This window comes from Triticum aestivum, chromosome 2A (genome assembly GCF_018294505.1).
Source record: "Triticum aestivum cultivar Chinese Spring chromosome 2A, IWGSC CS RefSeq v2.1, whole genome shotgun sequence".
In the NCBI taxonomy this organism is placed as follows: Eukaryota; Viridiplantae; Streptophyta; class Magnoliopsida; order Poales; family Poaceae; genus Triticum; species Triticum aestivum.
The window spans coordinates 709591377-709602915 of NC_057797.1; the positions used below are offsets into that span (position 1 = coordinate 709591377).

The 11539-nt window shown below is 43.5% G+C and overlaps 1 protein-coding gene across 1 annotated transcript; it reads right to left on the bottom strand.

Annotated features, from left to right (window-relative positions):
- Positions 1-497: 497 nt before the first annotated feature.
- Positions 498-5649, bottom strand: LOC123190423 (peroxisome biogenesis protein 6). Its single transcript, XM_044603060.1, has 16 exons — positions 5317-5649; positions 4218-4865; positions 3874-4117; positions 3638-3779; positions 3309-3492; positions 3010-3201; positions 2660-2926; positions 2447-2518; positions 2230-2316; positions 1991-2113; positions 1796-1906; positions 1646-1684; positions 1432-1553; positions 1206-1350; positions 1041-1124; positions 498-954 (listed from the first exon to the last, which is right to left on the bottom strand). Exons 1-16 carry the CDS (start codon positions 5566-5568, stop codon positions 865-867), a joined length of 2802 nt encoding a protein of 933 aa, XP_044458995.1. The 5' UTR covers positions 5569-5649; the 3' UTR covers positions 498-864.
- Positions 5650-11539: the final 5890 nt, after the last annotated feature.

Consider the following 11539-nt stretch of genomic DNA (forward strand, 5'->3'; position numbering starts at 1 on the left):
CTGAGGTACATAAACTCTCACCCATTTGAACTCCCTATGCATTTTCAAACAATCAAATCGATCTTATTCGGGAACCAACCTATGGTTGGATGACTTCGTAAATCTCAAGATAATATGCCTCTCGGAGGTGCTCATAGGACTAGGGTGTGCGTTCATAGGGGTGAGTGTATGCATGTATGTATGAGCGCTTGCGTTTGTACTGTGTTAAAAAAAATCAATCTTATTCTCTTTTTTTTTAGGAATTATGCTCTTTATTTTGTCCTACACCTTTTTTCCCCTGGTGATTAGGCATGTTAGAACAATATAATTGTATTTGTGTTACAATTTTTCCATGTCTTATGTCCTACTAATTTTGTAGACAATCCAAATAAAAATTCTAGTGAGGTTTTTAATAATAAGCTAGAATAACGTGACTGGGACTATCATGGAATGGAAAAACGTAAAGTAGTGTACTGTTGTAATTTCATCTTTGAAACTTTTGCATTGTAGTTTACGTAGATCCTGAATGTATTTATTGAACTTATGACATCATCACACTTTATTAAGCTATATACAACCTACTTCTCAAAATTCGGTTATATAGTATACAGTATTTTTCAGGGTTTTACATCCCTGCTCGGTAAAACTAGAAAACATGGCAAATTCTTAACTGGCAGGTGCATCCAACACGAGGTCAAATGCAGTGAAATTGTGCAAGGAGAAACCATCGAGCCATTCACGGAAGGAGCTTGGGATGCTTTGGCAACAATTTATTATTTCCAACTCAACTCGAAACAAAAAAGTTGAGGGCTGTGCACTCAGGCAATAGTTGATTAGTTGGGAGGTGAAAGGAACACTTTTTCTAGTAAAGTGTCTTAGCAAACATCATCTAGAAGGTCCTTCGATCTTCTGCCTCAGCTGTTCATAGTTTTGCAACTCCTCCATTGACAATGACGGCGAGATATCACCCAACACCTGCGTAATATGAGAACTAGTTAAACTCCTAAGATACGACCGAAGAGATTTTTATTGTGCTTTCTGAAAAATGATTTGAATATTACCGTCATAAAATCTTCAGTCTCGACAATGACTTCTTCTGCACCGGCGTCGTTATTTCTCGAAGGATCAGCTTCAAGCGTTTTGACCTTCAAATAAAGCGTGTAAGTCCGACAGAGCGCAGCTATGAAAAACATAATGTGCGGCAGCAGGGATGTACAGCTACTCACGGAACGCTTAGCAGCATGAAACCATGCATCCGCGCATAATGCATAAATATCGGCACCAGTGAAGTTTGGAGGACAGTGCTGAGCAATCGACAAGAGAGATACATTCTCGTGTAGTTTGTACTTGCGAGTCTGTGCTTTCAGTATCCTGCATAACAATTATAGGGAGATCATAGTTTAGTTGAAACGAAGCTGAAATTTGGTGAAAGAAAGAACTACCGATGACTACCTTTCCCTGTATGATGCTTCAGTATTTACACCAATGTAGAGAAGCTTATCAAATCGGCCAGGGCGGAGAAGTGCAGAATCAAGAAGGTCAGGCCTATTGGTAGCCCCAATAATGAAGAGGTCCTAGAGAATAATTTGGAAAATGGTTTCCTTTAATGTTACTGCATCTTGAGAATATAGGTTAAAAAAAGGCATATCATAAATGAGGAAATAACCTGGCTGTTATCACTTAACCCATCAATCTCCACCAGCAACTAGTAATAAAGAGATAAAAGGGGAAAGTGAATTAGATGACCCTAACATTGAAAATAAAGAGGGAAAACTGAGACAGCCAGTCACCACCTCATTGATGAAGTTAATTATACCTGAGAAACCACTCTATCCATCACACCTCCAGAATCTGCAGAGGATCCTCGTGCAGGAGCAAGGGAATCAAGTTCATCGAAGAAAATTACACATGGGCGTGCTGATCTAGCCTGAAATTGACAGTGAAAAACTGAAAACTTAAGTATATGTGCATATTTTCATGGCAATTACGTGGCTTGTGCAGATGGATATACCTTCTCAAAGATGTCCCTGACATTCTTCTCTGATTCTCCAACATACATGTTTATCAGTTCTGGACCTTTTACACTAAGAAAGTTTAATGAGCACTCAGTTGCTACTGCTTTCGCCAGTAATGTCTAAGAATACAGAAGAAAACATCCTAGTGAGCATGTATCATGTTGCTGTTGGATACAGCTATATCTTGACAAATGGGAATGAAATTCAAAAGAAGTATAAAACTCACTACACCTACCTTCCCAGTGCCTGGAGGTCCATATAACAGGACACCTGATCGCTTTGGCAATTTAGAAGAAAAAAGGTGCTTGTACAACAGAGGTAACTGAATACCAACAAAAGAGAACACAAGTTAGCAGTTTCAAACCAAATGACCAGCTTCTGGTATAACCAAACCTTATTTGCATCGATAGAATGCAATATCTTAGCTCAGAGATTAATTAAGTAAAATTTACCTGAATTGTATCTAGAATAACCTTCTTCACTTCCTCAAGCCCACCAACATCCTCCCATTTGACATCAGGAACCTATAGCACAAAAGAGAAAACCAAATCAAGGACTTGCAGAAAGCAAGCTAAAGCTGACATGTATGGTTTCATGGGTTGTACAGAGATGGGCCTGAAATCTAGAAGATGTTAGATATTGGGAGCCAGGGATTAGTGTTTTACTTTTGGTGTACCCAATGCAGCACGATTCCTTTTCTTAGCCCGTTCTAAGGAAGACAAAATATCTTCTTTACAGAAATGATTTTCTTCTTTCTGAGTGGTAGAAGAGCTCGCGGTAGGGGCATCCTCAAGCTCATCATTGCTGCTTTTCTCCACTGTAACTTTATGCGCAAATGACACACCAGCATCTGCGACCAATGCAAGTATATCCCTAGGCATGAACCCAGACGTTTGGACTGATATATCTTTTACAAACTTGTCATCGATACTCTGAAAATGAAACCATATAAGCACAAAAGTTTAATAAAAGCATAAAACTTCATTTCTGGTTCAATAACAACAACAAAAAACACCTCATCAGCAACTGTTGAGACACCATGGAGTGTTTCAGATATCAAGTTCTTCCTCTGGTCTTCATTTATAGTCTTCATGTTGACCTCATGGCGGAAACATCGCCTAATTGATTGCTGCATTCCTTCAGCACTGTCTGCAGTTGCCACTAGTATAACTTGAACGGAGCTTACACATTCAGGTTCCACAAGGTACTGAAAACAAAGAGGTTCAATAATAAGGTACTTGATAGTTGATACAAAGATGAATTTATATCCTAAGGGCTTGTTAAAACCTAAAAGCTTGGGGAACAAAGACCTACTGAATTTCCAATCACATCCCTTGCTGGCAGCGAGTCTTTCACAACCCAACGCTGTCCAGTGTACTGCTTAATGACAGACTCAACATTTGCTGCAATGCCAGATTGCTCAGACTGTGGGCCTTCATTGGAGGATGTATTCCCAATTGCATCAAAGTGGCGAAGAAGTATTATAGAAGGAGAATACCTTCAAAAAAGAATATTCGACAAAAAAAGGAAACAAAGTAAATACCATCGCCTGGAAAAAGTAAAACGAACTAAAAAAAACAGTTTACGAACTAAAACAGGAATTAATTTTCTGTAGAGATAACAAAGGACAAAAAGATGAGTACTTCTGAGCTTCTTTGAAGGTAGCCACAAGTGCAGCAGATGCCCCGCTTTCTGATGATGTCATCAGATCATGACAGCAACACTCAACCACATGCATACCAAGATGGTTCGCAACATGCTTGACTACCGTTCTTTTTCCACATCCTGCAACCCCAGCATTTGATTTGAACAAAAGTTCAGTTCAAAGTCGAGTAGTAAAATGTGAAAAGGAATGAGACTACAATTAAAGTGCAGTAACCTGATGGGCCGTACAAGAAAGTGGAAAACTTGATCCTCGGTAAAATGTTTGAAGGACATAATGCTGGTGCGATGATGGATGCTAACTGCTCCACTACTTCGCCATGCAAAGGGACTGAATCATCATTGGCAGAAAAGAAGCTGCAGGGAGGGATTGGAGCAGAAGCACTTCCCCCAAGGACAAGGGCTGTTTGATCACGGTTAACACGAAGAATCGGCTCATTTGATGGTTCCATGCCGGTTACCTGGTGAGTAATTACAATATTAACACCCAATACTTATGGATAAAAAATGAGAGCAAAACTAAGCTAAGAGGATCTGAATGAAGAAAAGTGGGTAATTTACCTTAAAGTATATCATGCTAGGAGGATGCAGTCTATCATTCTCCTTATTGCACGCTAGGCAAGAGATCATGCCACAGTTCCAGTCATTATGTATGCAAAACACATCCCCGCTTGCTAGGAACCTATCAAACTTGAAGTGTTCATTTAAAGCTTGATCTATCATATCTTGGTAGTCACTTCCTCCAATGGCTGAATTTATCTTTAGGGAAGCAAGCACACCACAATCAGGAATCCTCACAACAGAAACCCGTAAGTGCAAAGCATGTTTAGGCACTTGTGGGCATGGGAGAAGTTCTAGGTGAAGAGAAATACCAGTCCCACTACTAGCAGAACCATCCTCGAAAACTTTAGAGCAAAACTTGAAAGGTTCCTCCCCTTTCTGAATAAGAAGCTTGAGACCGGAAACATGCACTCCCAGGTTGAAAGCCAAAAGTGGGCTAACATAAGCAACATCTTCATCCAAGGGTGCAAAGCCGTTAGCTGGAAATGAACGAGTAGGTAAGAATCCCATCACACGATCAGAGGAAGAGGTTGAGGCCACAGGTTCAGGATCAGGATGCTCTCTCTTGGACTCATCGAGGGATGGCCGATCCAATACTACTGCTTTGACAATCCTCCCAACATTGTTGTCGGTATTCTTGACAAGCACCTGCAGATTAATAGCTGTTTATTACATTTAGTCTCAACAAAAGATATTCCTATCTACCAATTTGAGTGCTGAAAATTGCAAAAACGAACAGGAGATATATCAGTTACAGTAACATATATGTGCCCACAGAGATCATTGCTGTAGCACCAAAGTAGTACTACACATATTGAGTGTATACTTGTCACTACAGCTCAGTCAGACTACAGAAATCAGCAGGCGCCACCCAGTTCATCTACAATTATTAATTGGAACCAAATGTATCCATAATTATTCAGACAGACATGCAGCATGACCACCCTCGAAGTCGACGAGACCAAATTCACTCCTCCTACAAGCACCAGATGTTTCACAATTCATCCCCCAAGTGATCGAACCCCTAGCCCGGCCATCCAACCGACACCCACCCCTGGACCGGAATTCGATCCGAGAGACCTCGAACGGGACCACGTACCGTCGTGCCGGTGACGACGGCCAGCCGGCGGAGCGCGGACGCGGGGAGGGCGACGAAGGACGCGAGGTCGCCGAACTCGCCGCCGCATCCGGGGCCGGAGGGGCGGTCGGGGAAGCGGAGGACGCCGGCCCTGAGGCGCACCGGCTCCGGCGGCGGCGGGGCCGGCCCGCGGCGCTCCCCCGGGAGCGAGTCGAGGAGCGCCTGCGTCGACGCGAGCACCAGCGGCTTCCTCCGCGGCCGCCTCTCCACCATGGCCGCGGCCCCCCGGGGAGAGGTAGAGAGGGAGCGGAGAGAGTCGAGAGCCCACGGGGACGGGAGGAAGACGGGACGGGACGAGACCGTTTGACTTGGATCAGCACGACGAAATAACGGAGGAGAAATTCCAAGACGAGACGTGGCGGCGGTGTGCTACCGTTAGATTAACCGGTGATTGCATCGGAGCTCCACTTGTATCTCACTCAACCAAATCACTGCCAAAACGTCTTATACTACTATTTAGGAACAAAGAATACTCCCTCCGTCGGAGGGAGTATTATTTTAGAGAAAAATAGTAGGGAAAATCTCTATCGAGCCATTTTATATTTTATGATGAACGAGAGTTAAAATTTACAAGCTATCAAGTCATGGTTGCTAGTTTTCGAAGATCTTCCCATTTCTTTGACGCTATATTCTCTAGCAGCCAATGATGATGACTTCCGTAAAGTGGTCATATGAGTAACTATGTGTTGACTGCATTAATCGTCTCAAAGAAATTGATGTCACTTTGCTCATGTATATTTAACGCTTAATACCTTATAAATGTGGAGATAAACGTAAGTTGACATGTAGATCATGAACCATCTAATGTTTGACCTATGCCCGGATGCTTTTCAGCCACATGTTTTGAATCATATAAATGTGACACTTAATTTTAGTTAGGTTGGCTAACCAATAACTTCATGGTATATTTGATGTAAATACCGCGTTACTGATTCCCAAATATCATGTTTATCTGGAAAAAAAACTAAGATTTTCATGGTACTGGCTCCGTGAATGTTTTCAAGAAGCATCTGGTAAATGGAATCTCATTTTTCAGTGAAAAAATAAATATTTTCATGATGTTAATTATGGATAATATGATGATACTAACTCTTGGAAATAATGTCTCTTTCAAGAAAAGAAAAGTGAGATGTCAGCCCAAAGCCCTGGCTCATGCTGGGATAGCTGTATAATTCATTTCAACATGAGAGCAATGTCCATAAGTTTAGTGTTAATAAATCCCTAGCACCTAAAACTCTTTCAGCTACCAGCATGTGGTATGTACGCTTTAGCACTGCTCCCCCCCCCCCCCCCAATGGCCTTAACTTTGTATGGGGGCCTTTTGAGTCTCATCCGATAGAAGAAAAACAACATGGAATGCAAAAGGGAGACCAGACACACAACATTAGTAAGTAGCAGTTTGCCACCCAAGGAGAGGCACTTATTGCGCCATAGATCCACACGATTCGCCCCCTTCTTCATAAGGAATTTGTAGTTCAGTCATGTCAAGTTCCTATCATTAGTGCGAAAAAACCAAGTAGGTGATCAACAACTTGGTTAGTTTGTAGTTAAACAAATCTACTACCCTTAATTTGTTGGTCTATAGGATTGGTCCCCAGCAAGGTTAATCTTAAGGTTTGGCACATATTCAAAGCAAAGGGCAAAATATTTAGGTTGTCGATATTGGGAAATATTCCTTTAAGACACATATTAGGAAATATTACTTCGGGGAAATCTTTGGAAAAATATTTAGCCTTTCCAGTTCCTAGTTCATGTATTCCAGAATGATGGAATATGCACTCACATACAAAACTAAATGATGGTGTTTGCTTGCTCCTAACACGAACAAGTAATGGAGAGACTATACATTGTTTGAGTAGTTAGGGATGTAGTATAATCTTTGTGTAATAGGATCAAACCTCAAGTTCTGCATCCTTTTTGCCACGAAGTGGAATATCTCTTTAGTAGTGAGCAACATGCCAATGGATAGCATACCCAAAAAATATAAAAAGGGTAAAACTAAAATGAAATGGCCATACCTTTGGACATCAAGATGCATATTGTGATTTTGTTAATCTTAACCTTTTGGTTTTAGCTTTTCAGTAGGGGATAAATTAGTTGGTATGTGCATATGATAAATTAGTGGGTGCATTCGAGCATGGGAATGGGACTATTGTACCCTACACATTGTATCAGGATGTACAATCCGACCCATAGTATCCAAGGATTACCTTGGGTCTAGGCCAAAAAGAAGCCTTGTCCGATCCCCTTTGCCGGAGTACTGGGGGAAATCCCGGAGTCTATGACACCCTGGAGTATCAGGATGGTGTCCGGAGTCTCCAAGTGTGGGGCGTTCATGTTGCCTAGGTCTGACTGTTGGGGAACGTTGCAGAAAACAAAAAATTTCCTACGGTTTCACCAAGATCCATCTATGAGTTCATCTAGCAACGAGTGATTGGATTGCATCTACATACCTTTGTAGATCACGCGCGGAAGCGTTCAAAGAACGGGGATGAGGAAGTCGTACTCGACGTAATCCAAATCACCGGAGATCCTAGCGCCGAACGGACGGCACCTCCGCGTTCAACACACGTACGGTCAGCGTAACGTCTCCTTCTTCTTGATCCAGCAAGGGGGAAGGAGAGGTTGAGGGAGATGGCTCCAGCAGCAGCACGACGGCATGGTGGTGGTGGAGCTGCAGTACTCCGTCAGGGCTTCGCCAAGCTCTACGGAGGAGGAGGAGGTGTTGGAGAGGGAGATGGAGGCGCCAGGGCTTAGGTGTGGCTGCCCTCCCTTCCCCCCACTATATATAGGGCCAAGGGAGAGGGGGGGGCGCAGCCTTGGCCCTTCCTCCAAGGAAGGGTGCGGCCAGGGAGGAGTCCATCCTCCCCAAGGCACCTAGGAGGTGCCTTCCCCTTTTAGGACTCTTCCTTTCCCTTATCTCTTGGCGCATGGGCCTCTTGGGGCTGGTGCCCTTGGCCCATATAGGCCAAGGCGCACACCCCTACAGCCCATGTGGCCCCCCGGGGCAGGTGGCCCCACCCGGTGGACCCCCGGGACCCTTCCGGTGGTCCCGGTACAATACCGGTGACCCCGAAACTTGTCCCGACGGCCGAAATAGCACTTCCTATATATAATTCTTTACCTCCGGACCATTCTGGAACTCCTCGTGACGTCCGGGGTCTCATCCGGGACTCCGAACAACATTCGGATTACTGCATATACATATCCCTACAACCCTAGCGTCACCGAACCTTACGTGTGTAGACCCTACGGGTTCGGGAGACATGTAGACATGACCGAGATCGCTCTCCGGTCAATAACCAACAGCGGGATCTGGATACCCATGTTGGCTCCCACATGCTCCTCGATGATCTCATCGGATGAACCACGATGTCGAGGATTCAAGCAACCCCACATACAATTCCCTTCGTCAATCGGTATGTTACTTGCCCGAGATCCGATCGTCGGTATCCCAATACCTCGTTCAATCTCGTTACCGGCAAGTCACTTTACTCGTACCGTAATGCATGATCCCGTGACCAGACACTTGGTCACTTTGAGCTCATTATGATGATGCATTACCGAGTGGGCCCAGTGATACCTCTCCGTCATACGGAGTGACAAATCCCAGTCTTGATCCGTGTCAACCCAACAGACACTTTCGGAGATACCCGTAGTATACCTTTATAGTCACCCAGTTATGTTGTGATGTTTGGCACACCCAAAGCACTCCTACGGTATCCGGGAGTTACACGATCTCATGGTCTAAGGAAAAGATACTTGACATTGGAAAACTCTAGCAAATGAACTATACGATCTTATGCTATGTTTAGGATTGGGTCTTGTCCATCACATCATTCTCCTAATGATGTGATCTCGTTATCAATGACATCCAATGTCCATAGTCAGGAAACCATGACTATCTGCTGATCAACGAGCTAGTCAACTAGAGGCTTACTAGGGACATGTTGGTGTCTATTATTCACACATGTATTACGATTTCCGGATAACACAATTGTAGCATGAATAAAGACAATTATCATGAACAAGGAAATATAATAATAATGATTTTATTATTGCCTCTAGGGCATATTTCCAACAGTCTCCCACTTGCACTAGAGTCAATAATCTAGTTACATGTGATGAATCGAACACCCATGGAATTCTGGTGTTGATCATGTTTTGCTCTAGGGAGAGGTTTAGTCAACGGATCTGCTATATTCAGGTCCGTATGTACTTTACAAATATCTATGTCTCCATCTTGAACATTTTCACGAATGGAGTTGAAGCGACGCTTGATGTGCCTGGTCTTCTTGTGAAACCTGGGCTCCTTGGCAAGTGCAATAGCTCCAGTGTTGTCACAGAAGAGTTTGATTGGCCCCGACGCATTGGGTATGACTCCTAGGTCGGTGATGAACTCCTTCACCCAAATTGCTTCATGTGCTGCCTCCGAGGCTGCCATGTACTCCGCTTCACATGTAGATCCCGCCACGACGCTCTGCTTGCAACTGCACCAGCTTACTGCCCCACCATTCAAAATATACACGCATCCGGTTTGTGACTTTGAGTCATCCAGATCTGTGTCGAAGCTGCATCGACGTAACCCTTTACGACGAGCTCTTCGTCACCTCCATAGACGAGAAACATTTCCTTAGTCCTTTTCAGGTATTTCAGGATATTCTTGACCGCTGTCCAGTGTTCCTTGCCTGGATTACTTTGGTACCTACCTACCAAACTTACGGCAAGGTTTACATCAGGTCTGGTACACAACATGGCATACATAATAGAACCTATGGTTGAGGCATAGGGGATGACACTCATCTCTTCTATATCTTCTGCCGTGGTCGGACATTGAGCTGAGCTCAATTTCACACCTTGCAACAGAGGCAAGAACCCCTTCTTAGACTAATCCATATTGAACTTCTTCAATATCTTATCAAGGTATGTGCTTTGTGAAAGACCTATGAGGCGTCTTAATCTGTCTCTATAGATCTTGATGCCTAATATATAAGCAGCTTCTCCAAGGTCCTTCATTGAAAAACTTTTATTTAAGTAGGCCTTAATGATGTCCAAGAGTTCTATATCACTTCCCATCAAAAGTATGTCATCTCATATAATATGAGAAATGCTACAGAGCTCCCACTCACTTTCTTGTAAACGCAGGCTTCTCCATAAGTCTGCGTAAACCCAAACGCTTTGATCATCTCATCAAAGCGAATGTTCCAACTTCGAGATGCTTGCACCAGCCCATAAATCGAGCGTTGGAGCTTGCACACCTTGTCAGCATTCTTAGGATCGACAAAACCTTCCGACTGCATCATATACAATTCTTCCTTAAGGAAACCATTAAGGAATGCCGTTTTGACGTCCATTTGCCATATTTCATAATCATAGAATGCGGCAATTGCTAACATGATTCGGACGGACTTTAGCTTCGCTACCGGTGAGAAAGTCTCATCGTAGTCAACCCCTTAAACTTGTCGATAACCCTTAGCGACAAGCTGAGATTTATAGATGGTCACATTACCATCCGCGTCTGTCTTCTTCTTTAAGATCCATTTATTTTCTATGGCTCGCCGCTCAACGGGCAAGTCAGTCAAAGTCCATACTTTGTTTTCATACATGGATCCTATCTTGGATTTCATGGCTTCTAGCCATTTGTTGGAATCCGGGCCCGCCATCGCTTCTTCATAGTTCGAAGGTTCACCGTTGTCTAACAACATGATTTCCAAGACAGGGTTGCCGTACCACTCTGGTGCGGAACGTGTCCTTGTGGACCTTCGAATTTCAGTAGGAGCTTGATCAGAAGTATCTTGATCATCATCATTAACTTCCTCTCTTGTCGGTGCAGGCACCTTAGAAACATTTTCTTGAGTTGCGCCATTTTCCGGTTCAAGAGGTAATACTTCATCAAGGTCTACTTTCCTCCCACTTACTTCTTTCGAGAGAAACTCTTTCTCTAGAAAGGACCCATTCTTGGCAACAAAGATCTTGCCTTCGGATCTGAGGTAGAAGGTATACCCAATAGTTTCTTTAGGGTATCCTATGAAGACGCATTTTTCCGATTTGGGTTCGAGCTTTTCAGGTTGAAGTTTCTTGACATAAGCATCGCATCCCCAAACTTTTAAAAATGACAGCTTAGGTTTCTTCCCAAACCATAATTCATACGGTGTTGTCTCAACGGATTTCGACGGAGCCCTAT